General features: G+C 42.0%; 1 protein-coding gene across 2 annotated transcripts in view; it reads right to left on the minus strand.

Moving 5' to 3' along the window:
* Positions 1–22827, minus strand: part of Lim3 (Lim3 homeobox protein) — a 37820-nt gene extending 14993 nt beyond the window's left edge. Inside the window, exons 1-2 of one of the 2 annotated variants that reach the window (XM_076898108.1) lie at positions 22330–22827; positions 13828–13872 (exon numbers count right to left, since the gene is read on the minus strand). In XM_076898108.1, the coding sequence (XP_076754223.1) occupies positions 13828–13872; positions 22330–22603 (319 nt within the window). In that variant the 5' untranslated portion in view covers positions 22604–22827. The remainder of the gene's footprint in view (positions 1–13827; positions 13873–22329) is intronic. The other variant, XM_076898109.1, reaches the window with a different exon arrangement.
* Between the last annotated feature and the right edge of the window lie 892 nt (positions 22828–23719).

Consider the following 23719-nt stretch of genomic DNA (forward strand, 5'->3'; position numbering starts at 1 on the left):
GTCGAGAAGCCGGAAATCAAAGGGTCCCAAGCCTGGACGACGCCGAGACCACCGTTATCATTATATTTTTTTCGTTTGCTTCGGCGAGCACAGCTGCCGTTGGTCTTATTTTCTTTTGCTCGTTCGCGTTACGACTCTAGAAGGGCTTCTAATGAAAACCCATTCTATGCTGTATGCCTTTGAGGCTACGCATCGAGGGGGTGGTTCCATCGAAGGCACCCTTGCGGAACGTGTTTTCAATCAAATCCTTTCACCCGCCGACGTCGTATTATTGAAAGAATAACAAACCAGTAATTTGGAATCACGATGACTTCCGTATATAATAATTTTCATTTTGCACGGTAAAATATATACATATAACATAACGTAACTATGAAAACTGACATCATCTGCTTGTTGTATCAAGCAGAGGGATTGCTCTTATATTTGCGAGTGTTAATTGATACTTGTGATCGAAAAATCAATCAATGGAATTACTTTTTATTATTTTCCACTAAAATGATCGATCGAATATATATGATAGTAGTTACCTTTGTGTAAGTCGCAAGGGTCAAAAGGTTGAAATTTGGTATTGATTATAATTGATATTTTCAAATGATCAATCATACATAAAAAATGGTATAACTTCACTAGAAAAATATTTTTCTGTCCTCAGACTTTCTAACATTATTTCGGACAATAAGTTTGGACAATCAAAGGACACTTGTTCGGTCAGTTTAACCGTTTTAACTCCTTTAAGTAGATTTAGAATCTCATAACGAGCCATTGACTTTTAACAGCGGAAGGGTTAGAAACATTGTAACCGATACAGTATACAATATCCATGGTAGCATGTGGTTCTGGAAGCCAGTGGTGTCAAATGAAGAAACGAGATACTACACCACTCGTTGACCAGTAGCAGCGTCGTTCAAGAACATTGGTCTACTTCTTTTGACAGGAAGCACGATGGATGGTAAGGAAAAGAAGGCGAGTGAAAGGCTTCACCATCTGCCTATCGACACGTGCCAAGTTTAATCTCAATGAATAACCACGATATTATTCTATCTAGTTCTATCTAAAGAATCCTAGTGCTAAACTTAATGAAAATGATTTCTTTTGGTCTCTGCAATTCATTTCGGATCTTGTAACTAGTATAGAGGCCTAAAAGTATATTCGAGCAGGAAGCAGCTGCTTGGAAGTAATTATATCGGAGTAGTTGAAATTTCAGCTGCTCGTATTGAGAATGAGTCTGATAAAGAATGTGTCTATTAAAAGTTTTACGCCGAAGAAACAGAAATTTCCAGAGCTGGACGTTCTCCAAAATAACTCTGGTCCCTCTTATCGGAGCTCTCGAGCGTCCTCGGGAGAGGCAATTTCAACCGTAGCCAGTCTCCGTCGGCTTCGACGAAGTCTCCGGCCTCGATTCTCACATTATATCACCGGCGTGTCCCTGGAGATGTAACAAGCCGAGCGAATCCACCGGGGAGTTATGGGAACGGCACTGCAAACACCAAACCCAAGAGTATCCGATGTACCCGCTAGCATATTGCGCGAGGCGCCCGTAGGGCTTTCCGTGCTAGAAGTCGGCAACGAACGACACAGTCCGAGGGAGAGTGATGTGGTTGGCGAAACGGAGAAACACGATGTTATATACAAGATGAGGGATATAGAGAGAAAGGTATGCGTGGATCCGCTTATGGGGCAGTGTGCAAGTGTTACGACCTGCCATTGTATTCACGGTCGTTGTTCATCGCTGTTCTTCCTACACACTTGACACGTTCCACGATGGCACCCATGGGTCGTACGGGGAGTGTTGCTACTTGCCTTCTCACGGTGAACATCGAAACAAAGTAGATAGGTGTTGGAAAATAATGCGATTATCGTTTTCTAATGGGATAGTAAGGGATAGGGGGGGGGGGGGGGGGTGGGGGGAAGACATTATTAACAATAGAGACTGACCGACCTTAAACTTCGTTCTCCGGAACGTGTGTCGATCCATCCATCGGACGTGGATTATCGGATGACAGAAGGATAACAACTCTTGTAAATGGATTAAACACCGTCCGCGTGAACTGTGGGAATTATCGAAGATCGATACGCTAAGCTTCGCGCGACCTGGATTTCTGTTTATCTTTCAGCAACGAGAGCCTATACAGCACCTGATCATCGGGAAAGTTATGATGGATAGTAATAATAATAATCAATATACTTATTGATCGATCCAATTTTCAGGAATTTTGCGGAGGTTCGCTCGAAAGGACAGGCATTACATCCATCGGGCCTTGAGAGAAGCTCGTCTGGATAAACTTTCTAGATTTCACCTAGATGTTACTCTTAAGAATTTTTCTTCCTTCTGTTCAAGTGTATTTTACAGAAGAATAAACAGCCATAAATTTAAAAAAATGATTGAAAGGTGCTAACCGAGATTGCCAATCGAGGTTTCTAGTGGTCCAGCACGTTCAGTCCGTCAAATGTGAAGGGTGAAATTTGTCCATGACGAAGTTACGTGGTATAATCGTCAGGGCCGTTTCACGGTTTCCATGGGAGAGAGAGTGCGTATGGGAAGTAGCTGGCCCGTTCGAGGGTGTAGAACTCTGGAAGCGAAGCGGCGGCGAATCCCTTGGGAAATCAGGGAGGCACGGGACTTGAACCGTCTACCATCGTGTGTATATGATCCATCGGATGGATCGCCCTGGCTATGTGCTCCAAGGATACGTTCCTGGTTTTACGATGCCAAGTTGACATTAACCGCGTTTTCGTTGTTGCTTCTAGAAGAACGAGGAGCATTCGCGACATCGCTCGAATGAAAATTTTGCATCGTTTACAGGTGACACTTTTCGTATTTGTAAATAGGCTAGCTTTACGATTTCTCCTATACACTTTACTCGTTTAGCATCGTTCGTTAAATATTTACTTTTCGATCTTTGTCGGAATGACAATTATCCTTGTTATTCCTGCTCAAGCCGGATACATTTCACGATGATTGGATAGAAGCAATCGGATCGATCTGTTTGCATCATTATCCTCTGACTCGAATCAAAATCACGTATTCGACACGCGCAGAGTTTATAAAATCTAGTTGATAAAATCTTTTACGAGGGTGGTAATCCCGATTAAAAGTTTAATTCTACGCGTACAATTATTATATAATAACGATTTGTTGATCCGTTATAAATTATTTAAAAAACTTTTAAAATCGGTAAATGGCATACATAGAAACATTAAATTCGTGCAGATTTATAAAAGTTTTGTAGGTGAAGTGGGAGAGAGAGACAGAGAAGAAACATACTAAACCCACGCGTTAAAGTCTCCATTGAAAATACATGAACGTCGAAGGATTCACGGCGGACAAAGAACAGAATGACACGATGTCACGTGCGCGACATTTATCAACGTCGGTTCCTTCAAAGGACCAAAGGACCTGTTCTATCTCTACCTTTTCCCTGAGTCCCCTCTGGCTCTCCTCGGACGCACGCACTCGAATCGGCACGTGACTGAATAATTGTGCCCATTGATGCCTTGCAATCGATAACGCTTGACAAATCTATCGAACAGGTTGCGGATACGTGTTGGCAGCAGGTGATTCGAACGATCGTTTGTTCGTTCGATCTTCGAAATCGATGGCCCTCTGTACGTTGGATGCTATGTCGGTTAATAGAAGAATTTTTAACGAGTACGATCCCAGGAGTAAAAGATTTACGAATTGTTATATTCTGCCAGGTCATTTAGGGTCAATCTTGAAAATCGAACCAACAGTCCGGGAACAACCGTTGAAATCACCCACTGTTGGTCGATGTCCATACTTGTGAAATTTGATCTCTGAATGATCAAGCAGAATATTGATAACAAGTCAATTGTATAAAATCCCAGGGCACGAAAGTCTGCGACGAGAAAGATTTTATGAACACAAGCGCTTCTAGCTTGGTTCGATTCATTTATTAAATTGTCGACCATATTTATCGAGATATAAAAAATATTACTTTTGAAACACGCGATGCACGTTTCTGCAGGTAACTTAGTATCGCAATATCGTGAGATATATGTGCAATTAGTGAATAGACGTACAAACCATCCCCCAGTGGTTGTTCCCAAATTTCATTTTAATTAACTATATTAATTAACTTTCTTAAAATGATGTTTATTAACAGATTGTGATTGCCATTCCCATATCGCTTTATTAAGCCGTCGTCGATGATTTCATTGGAATAATTGCAAATGTAATAAATTTAATTGAAATTGAATCGAAATTACCTTGTAATTCATCATACTCTGGAACTGAATTTCTAGTCAAAAGTATCCTAGTCAAAAATTTAGTTTTTACTTCGATACCTTTTAAAGTTTCTAATTTCGCCATTACGAAACCATTACGAAACCATTACTTCCTTTGATTTCTTAAGAAATATGCTTTGATCGCAATTCATTTTCAATTCTATCGCGGAAAGGGTCAGTGTTCCTTAACGTGGTGCAACTTTCTGTACGTATCTCGGTGGTTTCATTAAGAAAGGGTTAAATATTCTCCTCCAGAATACCTATAAAAACTCAATCGAATTAAACCCATCCTCGCATCCGACGCATAAACTTTAATCACAGAATTTTTCCGCTCCCAACGATAATCGTTTTTGCTGGTTGCCCCTGGTTTGGTCTTAATTATTCTAGCGACGGTGAAACGCAGTAATTAAGGGAACGTCCAAGTTCTCCCGAGGGATACCGCAGTCGGATAAAATCCAGATCATTCCCTTCAACCCCCAGGGATATGGAATCCCACGATCAAGAAGCCCGTGCCAATTCTCCGATCGTATCGGCAGCCACGGGACAGACTCGAAATTGATTATGAAAATAGTCGATTTTTCGAAGGGTAGATCGTTATCGATGATATCCGTGAAACTTGCGAGACTCGAAAAAGTATATTTTTATACGATTCATTGTCTGTATATGTGTGTTAATAAATGACTTTGTGGATTTTGATAATACAATAATCAATATAGAATTATTATATAATAATAGAGTAGCGTTGAACATTCGATAATCGATTTTACATATTTACCTACGTAAAATATTGGAAATTTATCAAGGATCAAGCGAGACGATAGAAGAACCGTGTTCCTCGATCGAGTTTCTAACCGGGGGATTTTCCAACCTGGATTCGCGCAACCACGTCCTGAATGTGGCCGTACGAACCGCGCATTATGCCAGTTCATCGCTTGGCAGGTTGAGTAATCAACCGTAATGCTTTCGTGTTTCGGGCACGCTCTATTTGCACCACGCATGATAGCCAACGCTAATAACGTCCCTTGAGGACCTAATGTCGAGCCTCGCTCCGCTCGTAATCCAAACTGTGCGTGCGCGTCTGCGACTTCTCGTTTCTCTTTCCATCCTCTCTCACACGCATCTCCGCTTCGTTACAACGTTGTAACGGGCGAGTTATTATTTTTTCGTTTCGCAGCGTAAGGTAGACCGGAATTTTTGTGGCAATTTAGCTTCGCACGATTGTTTCGCTATTAAATTATCTGGAATAATGTAATTTGTGCTCCTCTGGGCGGAACGTAAAATCATCGTTTACGCTGTTTAATGTGTTCAAACAGAATTGTTAATTCGTGTTCGGTACGAATTGAAAAATAAAATTCTATTGCTTATCACGATTTAAAGGTAACTGAATTGTCTAGTTTCGTTGAATAGTTGCTGTTCGTTATCGCCTCGAAAATGATCCACAAAGCATCGCAAACGTTAAGGGGTTCTGCTGAACCTTCGTTCGCAACGGAAATAGCTATGAAATCTGCATAATTGAGTAAATGGTAGATGGGAACACCCTTTTTGCTGTGTTATGGGTATGCGGTAAACTTCACCATCCAAGCGTATATTCATTAACGAGTTATACGAGTTACACCGTTTCTACGACATCTTGCGATTTTAGATACCAATATTAACACGTTTGAAATGATTTTTCTACTAATTTTCCGACTTATACAATATCGTTGATCAATTGAAAAGGTAAATCTAAATTTACGTTTTGCATGCAGCGTATTTAGGTCATCCGTCGAGCGAACCCCCATAAATTTTTTCCGCAACTTTGTTAGCGCACGACACGCGTCACAGTGGTCGCTCGAAAGTGCGCCATAAATCATGAATTACGATTCATTATTATAATTACACGTGAGTGCCACATGTGTACGCTCGTATCAGATGGTCGACGACGGTCAATCTACATACGTGTAACGTCGCTGTTTAGCGCGTTGCATAAATAAACAGCGAAACGCGACGATCGCGTGACTTTCTACTTTCTACGAAGAAGAATTTTCCGCGCGTGCCAGCTAATTTGCACAGGGAAATCGGATTTAATCTAATTTGAAGGTTGAAATTTTTAGTTTCACCCTTTATCCCATATGTTGTACGGAAATTGAGTCACGCGATTCGACGGTATTATTCCTTAGCTAGAACGAAAGCGAGGGTTATTTATATAATATCTGAGGACAAAGTGACATACCCGTGTAATTGATAGCACCTCACACGTTCAAGACTTGGTCGAACAAAGAATAATGTGGAAATAATCAATAGTAAAAAGCAGCAAACGCAGATTTGTAGGCTCGCACAACAGTCACTGGCATCGTTCGTCTCCTAGATTCTAATCAAGGGCTGCGTGTACCTATTAGGGACAGTCATTGTGCGTGGGTGTACCGTGAATAGGAGCCATACCGGCAAACGGCGTAGAGGGAAGAACGGAAGGGCGAAATCCTCTCCTCTCTCTCTCTCTCACCCCTCAGCGTCGTAACGCTCCGACGAAAACCAGAGGGGCTGACTTACTACCCGGCGAGAACGTCACTTGTCACGTCCGATTATGCGTGATTCCCTTATTTCGAGGACGCGGATACCGCGATCCGCTCTGTGCACCGGCAATGTTTTGTGCGAGCAAGCCACCCAGACACACCCCCTTCGCTCCGTTTCTCTAACCATCGACGGCAGTCGCGGCGACTATCTAAACGCGCTCGCCCGTTCCGCGTCTGCCGCCCTATTCTTCGCCGTTTCTCTTATTGCCCTCTCTCGAGGGGTGGCTCTCATTGTTCCGCGCGACGCGGAGAACCGACCTACGGTACAATGCCGCGAAATTTCGAGATCGAGACTCGTTGCGATCCAGGAATTCAATTCTCATCGATCGTCAGATGTGAAAATACATCACATCGCAATCCTGCCTTTTAGATTTCGGTAAGACGATATATATCGACCTGTAAAGCAACCACTGTTTAGTCACATTTTTTTTCCGTTCTAATTGGATCTATAATAGCTTGTTGCGCAACGTCCTCGAACCTTGACCAAGAGAGGAAAAAAACAATCGCGATCACTCCCGCGCAGGCTTCCAGAAGTTATCAGGCTACTACTTCCGAACGTTAAACGTTATATCCACCGGCTATCTTCCAGATCGTGCATCTGTCGCGCGTTTCGGTGAATCACTCCGGTTCACGGACGGTGGGCGCTGCTCTACATTATGGCTTCCATAGTCCACGGGTGTTCCGGGATATTGCGTTCCCGTTATAGACTTCGTGTAGGTACTCGATGGTCAGCTGCGGAAGCGCTCGTGCCACGGGTGAAACCATAAGGCCTGCAATTATGGGGTTTGCGGTTGGCCCCGTGATGATTTGTTCGAACGATCCCTGTAATTAACGGGATGACTTTCAACTCCGTCTTGGCAGAAGCCTGCCCCGGGATCTTTTCGCGTGATTTTATTTCCCGCCGGCTGTTACCGGTTAACTAACGAGATTGTCCATTCTTCCTTGATTTCTTTCTCCATCGATTACGAATTCTTTTATTCTTCTCATACGTATTTCGTAACTGTTTTTGTTTACGACCGTGTTATTTTGTTTCTAATTAAACTAAATCCTACGTCTGTTCGAAGAAATATGAAATATTGGAATGGGATGAAACAGAAAATAGACGTCCGTGCTACAGAGATACCAGACAGTAGAAACTCGTGTTTTTTTTTTTTTTTTGTAAAAGCACCACTATCTTCGCGAGTTTTTATCAAGCTTAGAAAATGTGTATGAAAAATGTGAATGTACGTAACGGAAGAGACGATAAAATGATAAAATTACTGATAGAAAATTATCTGCGAAAGGATTATCGGCGTGAAGATATGGTAGTTGCTGGCTGTATCTTCTACGCTCTATTTCAGACACAGACATTTATACAGTCTCTTTTACTCGAACTTCAATTCTCGTCCTCAAATAGAAATGTGACATAACGAAATTGATATTACTACAAGAATATCTTCAACAAGCATTATTTAAATCTGTACTTTGAATATCTGCAAATTTTGTGTCTTTTTAAAAGTTCATCGGTAACCAATAATAGATTTCAATTCGGTCCCAGAACAAACACCTCGGTTTAACATTCGAAGAGCTCGTTATCAGAAGTGATACGGAGCCAATCATCATTTCAATAATTCCCCGAAAAATGTCAGTTTTCATTACAATAGAGAAGAAACAAAAGATCATCACTCGATATGTCTGATATTCCTCCAAAAATTCGCGAAACAAAAGGATCGTGCACCCTTTTAGAATATATGGAACATGTGTGAAACGCGATACGCATGACAATAAACCTGACTGCGCATCTCGTTCTAATTCCCCCGCAATTATTCATTCGTCCCCATATTTTATGCAAAATGAAGACATCATCCGCAATGAGGAATGCATCCCCTGTATGAATTCCCGCGCCATATGAGCTGACGAACGGGCGAATGGTTCCTCGGTTATTTCTTTTAATTAACGGGTCCGGTATTAATTCGCGTGTCGCGTAACTGTTTACCAAAACTCTGCGAGAGCGGCGGTACGCGGGGTCGACAATCGATACGATGCCCCATCGGGTGCATCCCCCGGGTGGATCGCGATATGTATTTTCAGAACCGACGCGCTCGAGCACACCCTCGTCTGAAAAGTTTTGTTTGCATGCGCTGCCTTTCATCTGGGATATTTACCGTTTGATCTTATTATTTCATTCGTCTAAATTTAAACACTTCAACGTATACCGGTGGCTTGTCGACGGTTTTGCGGCCGCAAGTCTGATAATTGAATTGGAACGCGTCGATTCCGGCCCGTGAATTCCCTTTTCGCAGACCTCGAGCCCGTTCGCCGCTTCACCGAAGCGGGCCTTTTTTCTTTCACGTTTGCTCGTTTCACTCGACTGACTATCGGTGGACACTGTGGTTTGCTAATTTACGCAGACGGGAGAAGTTTAGCGTACGATAAATATTTCTTCTTATTACATTGTTCAATTGAAAAAAAAGCTACTCTCTTCCGTTATTAAGTCTTGTCGCACTCCATACTATTATATACCATTGTCAACTATCTGATTCTTCTATCGATGATTAAATGTTATCAATTTCTATCGAACGTCAAATATCTCCAATGAAACTGGCATGTTTTACATTCTCAAGCTTATTCGTTCACGCGATTATCTGGCAACTTTACTCGTGTCTCAGCCTCCCTAATCATTCTGGTCACTGCGATCTCTCCTAATCTCCCCCCTAATATCTACATCGATAGCTAAACAACGCTCGGCAACATTCGGGATGATGGAAATCCCGCGCACGAACGCTCGGAACGTGTCCTCGACGACATCGAGCCGAGCGAGGAAAAGCGAGCTAAGCCGCAGGAAAGTAAACCGATTCGTTAACCACGTTACAGCCACGCCGATATAAGCCAAGGCAAACATTGACATGTTCAATCATTTCGATCTCTCCACCTACCATCCATCGCCCGACGAGCCCACGGGCCCCGCGCGCCACACGCGCTCAAAGACCGACGAGAAGGACAAGAGAGTCAAAGAAAGAGAGACAGGACAACTATGGTATAGGCGCGTTCGCCATCTGGCTTCGAAAAGGGAGTTCACCCCGTCACCAAGGGATAGAAATTGAAATGAAAACAGGAGAGTCCAACCCCGGCTTGTCTCCGGTGCTCCAGTCAATGAGGGCTATTAGGGGACGATATGTTTTTCTTCTTTCACAGATTTTTGCTCGACTTTCGACTTTCGACTTTCGACTTTCGACTTTCGACTTGCCAGCGAGTACAAATTTTTATCCAGTTCATTTCTTTAAGTTTAACGTACGTACTTTCGTTTTATTATTCATTTAAGAAAAATGTTTTAATCGTATCTGTCTAAAATAAAGCTAGATAGGTCTAACTTTCGATAGCAATTTATGCTCACTCATTTAATGGCGCGTTAAATGTCTTTGGTATCAGTCGACAGTAGTCGTATCATTCAGCGACCACTCGAGTAATCCGCTTTGGTTTATTATTACCGTAACAATGACTGGAAGCTCGAGAAGGTCCCTTCGACAAGAAAAGGGGAAAAAAAAGAAGAAAAAAAAAAAAATGAAAAGCTCACAGGGCTTCGTGCGTACATGAATAGAAACCAAATGTGTGCCTATATAGCTGTATTTTCCCCCGCTGGCCATGGAAAACCTGCAACGTAGTTGTGGGGTAGGTAAGCGATCGAGTGAAATTTAAAAAGAATGATTAGGACATTGTTAATCAATGAACTTTTATTGGAAATGATATTGAAAGACTATTTTCAACAAGTTCATTTCGATTAGTATCATACGTAATAGTTATTGAAGAGTACCTAGTACAGGCAGATTTACCTAGTTCGTGGACGCACTGTTACGATCATATAATAGAAGAACGACGATCCATCACGGTCACCGATTCGCGGTTTTGTCACCGACTATTGTGGACAAAAACAGTTTTGCGCGACAATACTCGCCGTGCCACACCTACGTACACGAATGCGAGCGACAACGAGCGCCGATGTTTCCAGAGGAATGCCACACGGGTGTCCATTCGGGTGTCCATTGTAAATTACAGGTAGATTTATGGGTGAATCGGGACGTCCCGTAGCCCAGTTCCCATGCTTCCATCGCTGTAATCGTCCGTGAAGATCCGTTTTTCCGTAAATTGCCTGACCGATTCGTCCTTTCGCTTTCTTTTCCGCAGGTATATCATACCGCGGAGCAAGTAAAAATATCATCTCTTCTCTTAAGATATTCGTGCTCTTTCTTTCTAACTTGTCCAACGAAGATTGACTTGTCATCTTGGCGATGACAAAGATCGCATTCGTTTCTCATGGAACAAACTCGAATCGGTCAGTCGATCATTTGGGCGGAAAACGGAAACGCCCATAGCTTTACCGCGGGGAGTGAATGCTCAACAGAACAGGCGTTAAATGCGACAAAACCATGACATCCGGTGAACACGGGTCGACACGTGACCCGTTCAATGCTCTTAAGCCATCCACTGGATGAAGATAGCCAAAACATTGTGCAAAATACCGTTTTATAGCTAAGGCGCTTTGTTATCATCTTTTTCCGCTTCTGTACTATTGTACAATAGCTACGGTTTTATCCCTGCGTTCGGCAACTGTAATTACCGACCATCGTTACGAGTACCAATTTTAGTAATTATAGTAATTACAGTAATTATAGTAATTTTTTTAAAAGTATTAAGAATATAGAGCTAGCTAAGATAACTAAAATAATTTCAACTACGTCTAGTTTATTCGTAATGGAGGACCTAATTTATTACTTCCTCCTTGGTATCCATCAATTTAAAGATATTTAATCTCCTAGAATTTATTCAAGCCAGGCCGTATTCCACATTTCTTTGAGATAGCTGCTGGTTGAAAATCGAGCAATAACCAAATTAAAATGCCTAGAAACCTGGAACGCTACTACGAATTACAAAAGCATATAAAAAATCGCGCTTTCAAATTACTTCCAGACGACATTCAAACACGAGGAAGACGTCTGAGAAAACAGGGAACTGGTCCATTGAAGGTTCTTCCACTGTGGGAGCAGTATAATGAAACCGTTCTAGTCAGACAGCGAGCGTAATATAAACTGGTCCCTCTTTGCTCCGGCGGGCGAGTTTCAAGTCCTCAGACTTGATCCTCGTAGGACCGGCTTGTTAGTTTCCTTCCTTCCGTTTTGTGTTTCGGTCTTTCCGCGAACACGAGACAGATAGCTAGACGGATAGATGGACAAATGGAAGGAGAAATAAAGCGGCAGCGCAATTATCTTAATGGAGTTGTGGACATTGCCGGGCATTATCGATTCGGTGCGTAAACGTCGCTACGCCTCTGTTGTGCCTCTGTTGTGATCGACGATCGGGGAAAACGTTCCGGGTGGTTTCCAAGTTCGAGCTATACGGGAAACAAAGGGGTCGAACTTGCGACAGTAAATATAACTTGTACAGCGTGTTCGATCTCACTCTTTCTCGCGAGAGATTTCAAGGAGTGAGAATGGAAGCCAAGATTAGATAAAAATGGAGAGTAGTAGAATCGCTTTTGTTGTATAAGTATATACATATAATTATGGTAATAATTAATTTTTGCGGAATAAGTATGTCTCGTTGCACAAGATACACCTTCAAGATACTATTGTGGAGTGTTTAACTCTAATTTAGATTAATGTTTCGATGACGCTGCTTTCTTTTTATAATAATATTAAGTCTTTGTTGGCCGTAGATCGGCATGCATGGAAAGTAGTTGGAGTAACTCGTGTCTTCGAGACACGATTAGATTAGATAAAAATCAGATAGTATACAGAATCCGCGGCAGAGCTGAACGCGTACGCGTAACTCCCTGTGAATCATCGAGCCCCAGTACCTCGCGAGGCGGTTGCAATTATTTCCTATTTCTTGTTTTATCAATTATTTCCTATTATCGTGTCGGTAAGCACGTTGCTGCAAGACCGACCTTCTTTCAGGCTGGCACAGAAGTGGCTGACAAAACGTTGGAATGAACAATCCACTCATCCGAGCCGCCACGTGAGCTGCACGTGCCAGGAGCGTGTCGGAACAACTGGTGCCCCGCGTCGTTCCTGGCACCATGTGCACCGCTGAATGTGCAAGCGTGCTGAACACGCGTCTCCTTTTGCAACGTAAGATCACCACCCCACCCGTAGGTGTTACCCTTTATTCTCCGTTGTTGCGACTTAGCGAGCTTTTATTCTTACCGAGCTTCCATTCGACCGCAGGTCCTAATCGCAATGGCCACTGTTATTCGTATTAGATAAATTTGGAAAGCTACGAATTACTTGTTAATATTGTATTTTCGACACATTACTATGAGATAGCAATCGAATGATGTTGATAATAAATTTACTTTCTGTTCCCATAGAAATGGTTTGGAAACTTTTCTATTTGCATCACTTGTCTTACGGACGAACGATTTATTTCCTTCGCAAACTATCTGTGTCATTGATAAAGATCTTATTTTCAAGAATCTACCCGTATAATGGTCAAGATAAAAATGTTAGAGGCGCCCGCATTTTCGGCGAGTAATAACCCTACTCGACTTTGAAAGTTTCGAGGATGGCCCGGCTCGATGATAAACAACTCGAAATTCAACTGCTAATCGCGCGTAACAATGGCATTGTACGTGCGTGACCAACTGCCGTGTCTGACACTAGATCCTCGACGACATATGGGACGGAGTCGATGGTCTTGTACTTAGTGTTTTGTGCTCTCCGCACCCATGAGCGCATGAACTTTGTGTGACAACCGCTTGAAAAGGTAAGGGTCGGTACTTAAACAGAGGATCTTTGCTTGCTTTTGATACTGATACGACGCATGAGACGATGGTGTGTATATATATCGTGTTATATACGTCAATTGTTACAACTGATAAATATTGACAATTTTTCTTGATAATTAGTGGTACGAGATGAGAATTGATTGTATTACTAACAAGTATCGAGAACTTTTTACGCGCCAAGTTGATTAGGTGGTTCTTGTAAACAGAAATGAATATAAATTGTAAAATAAACAAATCAAAACAGATATCAAATTAAAAAAGACTCACGTTCTTCCTTGATCGGAAAACAGCTTGGTGTTTCGATCTTCCGTTCTAAAACAGAAGGAAAAGAACAAACCAATTAAGTCCATTAAAGGAAATCATATACCAAACTTAAATATAATATGATCTTTATAAAATAATAAAAAGGAAAATAAGAAAATAATTATTATAAGTGTTGAAGAATGAAAATTAAATAAGATAAAAAGGATGAACGACGAGAAGCTGTTAAAACAGTTTCCCTAGTAGTTGCATACGCAGGCGAGCAACCATAGCCGCCGACGCTCTGATTAACTCTGCTTTTTTATTGCGAAGATTTCAAATACGCTGAGACAACGCGTCGGCTTATCTTGGTAAGCACCATAATGTTTTTATGGGGACGTTGTGTCAGTCGTGTTTCAACTCGGCGGCACTTTTCTCCGCGATCATAAATAATTTACTTACAAACGAGTACACTCGTTCGTTCTGGACCTACCTGCACGATATCCTGATTCACCGTCCACGCGAATTAAGTTGTTTCATTAATATAGTTTTCTCTTATACGCCATAAATTCATGGAATAATGCGAAATAAAATTTTTTCTATTAAACCAGATACCATCAGTTCCCCCCTGTTGTAATTTTTATGTAAGTTCCGTTAAAGAAAAAGAAAATGAAATTTGGCAGCTGAGATTCAACAAGCGGTAGTAACGCACATTTTACTCGTAGTACGTCTCGCATGCATCTTGTGAAAAGCATGAAATACATACATTAAATCAATGGTATCGTTTAAGTCAATTATCTCAAAGCTTAAAAGTTGTTACTGTATTGTACGATAAATGATCAGACACAAGTTGTTTTAGGACAATAACAAAACACAGATTTAAAGCGTATGGCAATGTAACTTACCTTTATGAGATGATAATTGAGTGAATATAAGTATTATCATAGTATAAAGTTTATAATTTAACTATAGAGCTTAGAAAAGAATAAGCGAAAAAAGTTGTTTTAATTTTTACTTTATTCGGACACTGTAAAATACTGAAACAGAATAAAAAAATATCATTTTTAATTATTATCAATCCAATACGGAATGTCCGCTAGTTTTTTATCGAGCGGGCATAAAATCACTAAAAAATGTATATTTTCCTCGTTTATCCCTTACTGTTCACAGCAAAAAAGGCATGAAAACTTGGCACGACAACGAACCTTTCATTACCTTTCGTTACTCATTAGCACACAATTGAAAATGCAATACAAGTAACCAGTACGCGCGGTTTAAACGATGTTTAGTTCCCATCAAGAGCCACTTAATCTCTGATCGCGTAAACTCGGCCAACAATGGGCGAACGCGTGGCCGATGAGGGGCGCACGTGATTATGCCCGACGAAATTTCATCGTGGAGCCACGTGGCGCCCGGAAAAACGGTCTCCGCGTACGCACGAGGCTGGTCGAAAACACTGTCGAATAACCCGAACCGCAAAACCCGAAAGGATCCACGGGCACCGCCTACGAGGAAAACAACCCGGAGTCATGTGTTCCCACGTATGTACGCGGAACGGCAACCCCCTCGAGCGTTCTGTGTAACGTTTCGTATTACACGGTATTTCGTCGTTACTTATTGCTCCTGCGGCTAGATATTTCCCTCCACCGTCGTTCCGATGCCCTTTTCACTTTTTCTATAGGGATACAGTAACAAAATCGATCGATTCTTGTCTGCATTCTTCCGTATTTATATACATATAACACTCAAACGACTGCAATGACGAACAAAATTCTTAATCTTATCAACGAGTCCTCTTCAGACTGTTCGAATTATTGATATACTATGGTATAACAGCGTTATCTTAATGTTAGTCAATGTGCTAACTCGCGTGGACATTTCTGAAAAGGAGGTCGACTCATGTCGCGGCACGTTATCAGTCGAAGTAGTTTCATAAGTTAAAACATGTATGCGTCTACCGTGATTTCTGCGTAAATCAAATAAAGTAGATTATAGAAACAGACAAATACAAAACGTTCGTAGCTTTTAAATCTGTCGTGGACTGACAATTTATTTTGCAAACTGTACTTTTATACGTTATACTACATCCTCGGTTTGAAAATAAAATAAATATTCGCATTATCCATACTAAAAATAACATAGAACGATCTCTTCTGTGTTAAGTACGCAGAAATTTTGTTCACCTTAACAGCCAAACTGAATGTTTCAGCGTGTACAAGGTAGACAAGAAACGTATCGAAATACGCTTACAAAATGTATAAAAGAAACCATACATGATATACGCATTGCCCATATTTATAACCCACATTTGCGTGCAAAATATATATAATCATAATGCATAATGCGAGTAAAACGTAGGCGTTACACGCGATAACCTATATATCATTCATCCTTAGAATAATTCGTGGAGGAATTGAAATTTCCCAACCACGCTCCCACGAGTATACCGAGAGATTAAAGAAAGCAAAGAAAAGGAGGAAACGAAACGAAGAGCAACCAACGATTGAAGAGAAAAAAAAATGCGCTATCGATCAAACCTTGAATTTGAAACGTCAGGCCGGAAATGGGTGGACTTCGATCACTCAGGGAAGGAGAAGAAAAAACAAGTCGGTAGCGACGTAATGGCCACGGGGTGAGACGCGGTAACTTGATGCGCTGACGCCCGACGCGTGCTCGAAGGACGCAAGAACGGATCCTTTCCCAGACGCTACTTTACACGCCATTTGCCTTTCTCCGTGTCCTCGCGGCGTTTTATCGTCGCATTAATTTTCGCGACGGGCTCGCTCGCGGCGGAAAGCCACCCCCTGCGACGAACAGTTTTCCAACTTTTTTACGCTGCCCTCGTATACGCCGGCGAGTTACGAGGCCGTAACAGCGGCGTCTCCTTTTATTTGCGATGCACGCAAACCTCTGCGATTTATGCGTTGAATTCGCAATTCGACGCGTGGTTCTGAACCCTGCGAGTTTCCGAATCCGCGCGTGCCTTGCGATACCTACGTAGATCTGAGGAGTTTGCGAAGCAATTCTCGTAGATTTCGCGAATTATTACACTTAGATATTACGCATTTACCAATTTCTATTCGATGTAAATTTATTTCATTTCTGAACGTATGGGAATTATCCGCTTGATACCATCAATAATTCATATGTCTGCATGTCTACAGGAATAATTATGCTATTATTCATCCAGCACACTGCTGCAATTCTTTCATACGTCTATTATATACATATATATATGTTTAACATTTTCAAAAACACAAATTCCATTATTCAAACGCAACAGTGAAATAATGAAACGAAGCTAGTGTGGGTGGCTCGTAAGAATGACAGATTGGACCACCGTAGATACGCGGGCGTCCAATAATTTCTCTCATAAAAAGCGGAAACTGGTCATAGCGAGTCGATAACCGGTGTTTAACGACGTTACCCGGCCGATGTATCACGCGGAGTGGTCACTCGGGGGCGAAGTCGTGGCGAGAAAACGAGGAGAACGAAGGAAACGCCGGAAAAGCCGCCGCTGGGGTTGTTCGTTCTCCACGGACTAGCGTAGGAGATGCGGCGGGGAAGAAAAGAAAAGGAAAAGAAAAAAAAGAATAGGAAAAACCACCGCCACCGCAGAAAACTTTCGACTTGGAAAGCAATTCCCTTCTCGCACGGCCCGCGAGCATTTCGACGTTTCGGCAAAGAAACGTGGGTGGGAAAACGCTCCTGTTCCTTTTTACACGAAAAGAAAAAGGACCGAGTAACTTTTTATTACGTCGGAAAATTTACTGTTCGCCCCGTCGCTTCTAATCGATGTGTGATGAAACCACCGGCATCGTTTTTCCTTCCCCTCCTTACGCCCGAATAAATTCTCCAATCTTAGGCAAGTATTTTTCTCGATTGATGTTTCTTATGCATTTTTTGTTCACTTTCTATTTTGCTTTAATATTGCTGCCGAAATGAAGGACGAACGTAAAAACGATCCTAGATATTAATTATCTATTGTAGAACAATTGTACATTTCCAAGATCGCGAAATTAGAATAATTATTAGAATGGACGAAGAATATTTATTTGACCATGTTTGACAGACGAAAATGTGCGAGACTTCTAACAGAAGACCAAAAACCAAAGCTGCTTTCTAATTCACTCCCTCGAATTTCTCTTCCATCGAAGACTCGATACCGTTTCTTCGCAGATGATATTTTATCAAGGTGAAGAAACGACAAGAGCTGTAACGTTCGACGTAGAAGAAAAATGGCAAAGCAAAAGGAAAACCTCGTTGAATCCCATAAAACGGTGCAACGATTCAGCAGGCCTTTAGCAGGAAAGCTTCCTCTATCCCCCTAATACGATCAAGTCTGCCAATCATCGGCTTTGGCCATCTCTAAACGAAGAAGGAGACGTTCCGAACGCGAGCGCACACGCGTACCAGCTCGCGAAGAATTTCAAGGTTCCTTGGTCGTTCGCAGCGAAGATGCGAACCTTCATCCTCCTTTTCCCGCCGACTCTTCCACCCCTACACGCGAATGCTACGCGCCCTCTAACCAGCCGCCATTTTCTTTCTACCACCGTCCCCATCCGACTGCCATTCGCTGCGAGCCTTTCGTTTCCTATGGTTACCATTTATACCCGAGGGATGCTTGACATCCTCATTGGAGCTTTCCACTGCTTGTCAAACTGCCTATATCAATCTTTCCTCAGTTGGCTCCTTTTCCTTGGCGATCAAATGATCACGGCGAACGCCGCGAAACGACTTTCGTTCGGTTTCCGGTGATCAAAAGTGCAAAAGCAATATGTAACGCGCGACCCGAACGTTATTATTGATAATCGTCGAATTATCGTTGAGCGTTTCATGTTTCCTTCGTTAAACATTACGCGCGACGTGTATGGCACGCTGAAAGGAATACGATAGTCAAGCGGCACTAGGTGAAAACGTTTAATCGACCGGTGAAACGTAGAAAGGGCTAGCTGCCAGCCAGTTTCGGTCCTGCTGTTCGAGCCTAATTTTAGATTTAGGTTTAGATTTAAGCACATTCGCTATCGTGCCCGAAGCAATATCGTATTGATTGTGGGGTGGCCGTGCCTCCGAACACATTACATGATTAAACCGCCCCAATAGCATAGCAACCGGCCTTGCAGCACTTACCTTATTAAAATATCCACCACCCTCACCGCGCCCTTTTAACAAAACCTTTACGCGGACTTGCTAACTATTCCAACGCGTATACTTTGTTATCAAGAAACGTTCGAGTACCAAGACTGCTTGAACCCTCTGTTCGAGACCTACTCTGGTTTACTGGTCTTTTGGCTAGTAAAGGAAGAGACACTTCAATCTTCGTTCCGAGAATTTCGAATGAACAGCATTTTATTGATGTGAAATGTAACGAGAGAGTTGTGTTTCAAGCAACATTAGCGAGAGGAATATTTCTAATATCGTCACAGTTTATCAATATTCCAAGATTATTTATAATTATTTGATGTTAAGCCTAATTTGATGGCAGATTTAAGTTTAACGCTATTACCGGGAGATTAATCCTAACTTAGACACGCTTCCGTGGTGGGATATAGAGTTATAGATTCTTAATAAAACATCATGCCTATATTTAATTGATCGATATAAATTTCTATAAATATTCCAACTACTTTAATTGTAACGTTTATGCTTAATTTTAAATGGTAAAAGATATTGGTACAGAGAGGCAAGACTTGACAACTAATTTCCAGAGTACATAACTTATTTACGTCACTCTCTAATTGTGCAACGTAGAATATTTAAGAATCGAGAATAGATACTCGTATAGACGTAGTGATGAAATCTTCGGATACGGATATTCATAATTGAAGAAATCTGAGAGAAGAACGAAGTCTGCTCCGAACGAAGAATATATAAACTCACAACATCAATTGCTATTTCTTCGACTATCTAATAAAGATAAATAACGAAAAATAATATAAAAGTCTACGAATACTTCGGGCAGAGCAATTTGTTACACGTGGGAGACTACTGCTACTTCGATGCATTAACGTACAGGGTCATTTGTCTTCCCAAGTCAAGACATCGCAGGTGTAAAAAGAAAAAGCAAACGAGACATAAAATATTAATGTCCTTGCTTTCGTTCTGAATTCAAAAAAAATATAAATATTGTACGTGTCAGACCTGATAATTTAATATTTGGAAGATTTTTAATATAAGTTTTTGGAAATTCTAAAGGATGAAACGAAGGTGGAACAAAGTTGAATGAAACAACCATTTCATAGTAATCGATAAAATTACGCCGTTATGCTGAATAAAATGTGTATGTGCAAATGCTGCAAAATGTATTCGTACTACGTGAACTTTTATCTGCTGATAATGTCTGTTTCTGTGCAAAGTCAAGTTGAAAACTTGATACACCTTGAAAACTGAATTTTAATCTATTAAAATGATATAAACAGGCTCGAACGTGATATGTCTTGAATAAAGATGTGTTTAACATTAAAACTCGTGACGAGTAGGATGAACAGTTACTTATACTTGAGTACTACAACTATTTACATACAATAATACATTTCCAAGTTCAAGAGATTATACATAGAACACCGATAACACGGCAGAAAATATTCCATACTGAATCGATAATACAGAATCGCATGTTTCGAAAGATTAATCATTCTAATTAATGATGGTAAATTTTTACCGAATAAACGTATGCATACGTTTCCATATTCTTTATTGCAATATTATCCAATTATGTAACTGTCGATGTAAAACATTGTGAGGTTCCTTACTGTATCATATAAGTATTAGTACACGTTTACGCAATATAATTGCTACATGGTATAAAAATTGCAACAATTGAAATTCGACGTTTAGATTTATTACTTTATCTGTATTCGTTGACACAAACACGAATAAAAGAAAATTAAACAGATAGAAATGAAGAAAATTAACAGCCTCTTCCTTCAGTTTTTCTCCCAAGTCTCTATCTGCCAATAATATTTACTAGTATGTGACATTCTACTATCGTCGTAATTTATTCAATGAATGAAAGATTAAATCACGCATTCCCGCAAAGATATGAACGGCTCGAAAATAGTTCATTCGTGCCCGTAATCGTTCAATGAAATTCTAAAAGATCAATAATAAATAATAAATTCCTCCCTAATTCAGCTTAATCTATATTGCAACGATAAAGCGTGGTAAGTCACATTTAACTGATAACGCGACAAAGCAGTAAATCAGTTTTTAACAAAACCGTCTACGAGCCTATCGCTTCGTACGTTCGATATTCTAGTGACCATTCTCCTCGAACGAAACCTAAGCTTTTGATACCATTCGAAAGTGTCAGTTTTATGGCGTAGATTAAAATTTTCATCGCCTCGGAGATGCCTTGTTAAGAGAAACCGGATATTTCTAGATCGATATAAAGGTGGTCCAAATGTTGCGATCGACCGTTGCGGTCGTCAAGCTAAACGTTAATCTTATCGATCATTCGAATCGAACCATTCTTATCGAGAACGCGCTACTGTTCGCGCGCAATGTCGTACAAAAATTTTAACCTGACCTGATCTTACGACAACTACTGATAGCGGCCGAACTATCGGAGCTAGAACTTCTTTTTTATCTACAAGTACGTAAACCTACTTAGGTGAGTGTTACATTTTAGTGTTATTTTTGATTTTTTCCAGGCAAAATCGATTGCCTTACTTTTACGACACGCTTCGTACGATACGATTACTCTTTGTTTCTTAACTGTGCGCGGTGTGTACTATCTTTTATCACGTTGCGCGAAAATTTATTAAACAACGACGTTAAATAACGCGATGTAATGTATGATATCTATAAAAATATAAAATGTAGTTATACTTTTGTCATGCTCGGTATCTGAACAAGTTCTAACAAGTATATTGCTACAGGACGTGATATTACTTTATTAATGTAGATATCTTTTCTAGCAGATAATACACCTTTATTGTTTAAAAATTCCAGTAACGGCAATCTTTGTATTAAATTGCATCATAATCCTCTATTTTAAATATAATTATAGCTAAGGATACAAAAAATTGTATGCAACTCAACGAAGGATGGTAACCATTCGCTCGAGTTCTTATTGACTCTTAAAAAATGATAACGGAACGATACCGATTTAGAAAATGATCTAACGAGAATATTTTCATAAGAATGCCTCGCACCGTTTCTAATAACGGCGCATTTAATCACCTTCATTATCATATTACATGCCCGATGGGTTCGAAACCCGTTGGTTGGCATACCACGCAGCTTCACCCTCTCTCACCATCACCGAAAACGCAACATTCCACGAACAACAAGCCATTACTCGCACTAAATTCTACGTCCACAAAAAACCGTCCACCTAAGTCATCCCCGACTAACGTCAACCATCCTGAGATCACTCCGAACAGAAAACCGAACCGAGCCTCCCCCGAATCCCGTCCCATTCTATCCTCGAGTAAAACACTGCTCGATCGAACAGGATCGAGTTCGATCCGCGAACGGTTTCACGTGCGTCGAAGGATGCGATAAAAAGAGCGAAGGATTCCTTACCTTCCAAGTTCTTGTTCCTGGCGAGCAGGGCCAACAGGACGTCCTGGTTGGGCGCAGCCTCGGCCAGGTCTGCGGCGTCCTGGTGCGAGGGCGGCAACGCGGGCCCCAAGGACGGGATCGTGCCCGTCGGTGGACGCGGCATCATCACCGGCGCCGAGGGCAACGGTGGCAACGCCAGTCCCCCGGGCGCGGTATGGTGGAGCGGATTGTGCGGCGGCGGGCCGGCACTCGGTAGCGTCGGCAGCGTCGCGACCGGCTGCACCGCCGCCGACATCGACAGATCGACGCCACCCAACAATACAGGACGACAACCCCCTGAACCGGGCCCGCTGCTCACCGCCGGGAGGATCCCGCCACCCCCCGGCAGTGGTGCGTACGGCAAATACAGCTCCAGTATAAACCAGGAAGCGGCTGTTGCGCGGACACCGAACGTCTACGGGTGATCTTTTCACGGGGGAGCAACCACGGTCAGGCTGTCGCGGTTAGTCCCTTTTCGTTGATCGACATGGATCACTGAAATCTGCTCAACGAAGAAATCTCCTCTATCTTTCTGTCTCTCTAACTACAGAACTGTACGAGATTGCCAGGCTCGAATTCACTCAACACTCGTTGGGTTCTTGAAGCCTGCGACCGATAGAAAATCACTGATAGAAAATCATACTCAGAGTTCAATCATCGCCTGTACACCGAACCGAAAGTTTCACTCGACCGAACGCACCCGTATCGTCGCGTGCAGATCGCTGTTATCCTTCCTTCACCGTTCCGGATGTTCCGCTCGTCTCGTAGATGCGTCGTAATTCAGCCCGTCGGATTTAATAATGTCCAAGTAAACGATCGTTCCTTTTTCTCTTTCGGTCGACGGTTTTTATCGATCGATCGTCCAAAGTTCCGTCGTAATCTCGACGGCGTTGTCGCGAGGCAGACGTCGATGCCGATCGATCGTCGAGAGGCTCTTATTCCGCCGTCGTCACCTTCCGATGACTTTGACTGTCTACGGGAATAGAAAACACACGGCTTGTCGGTTCAACGATCGCGTATCGCGTATCGCGTGCCACGAGAAAACCGGCGACCTCTCCGTTTCGGAAACCACTGAGATCGTCCGCCGGCGGCGAACACTTACGAACGTTCGGGCTAGTACAGCTCGGTTGAATGGCTTGTTTGTAAATAGTCCGATTCGCAGCTCCTGTGAAAAGAAAAACCGCGGATCTACCGTCAATAAAGCGTGTGGAACGCACGCGAGCCGCGCACGTATCTCGCGTGTTTACGCGCCGCTCCCGATGATCAATGAACACTGGCGTCTTCCGAAGCGTTTACCACCTCGATTCATCACTCGCGTTACTTCGCTCCGAGAGTACTCGCCGATGGAAAACTGTCGCTGCAAAGTGGCGGT

Source organism: Xylocopa sonorina, chromosome 7 (genome assembly GCF_050948175.1).
Source record: "Xylocopa sonorina isolate GNS202 chromosome 7, iyXylSono1_principal, whole genome shotgun sequence".
NCBI lineage: Eukaryota > Metazoa > Arthropoda > Insecta > Hymenoptera > Apidae > Xylocopa > Xylocopa sonorina.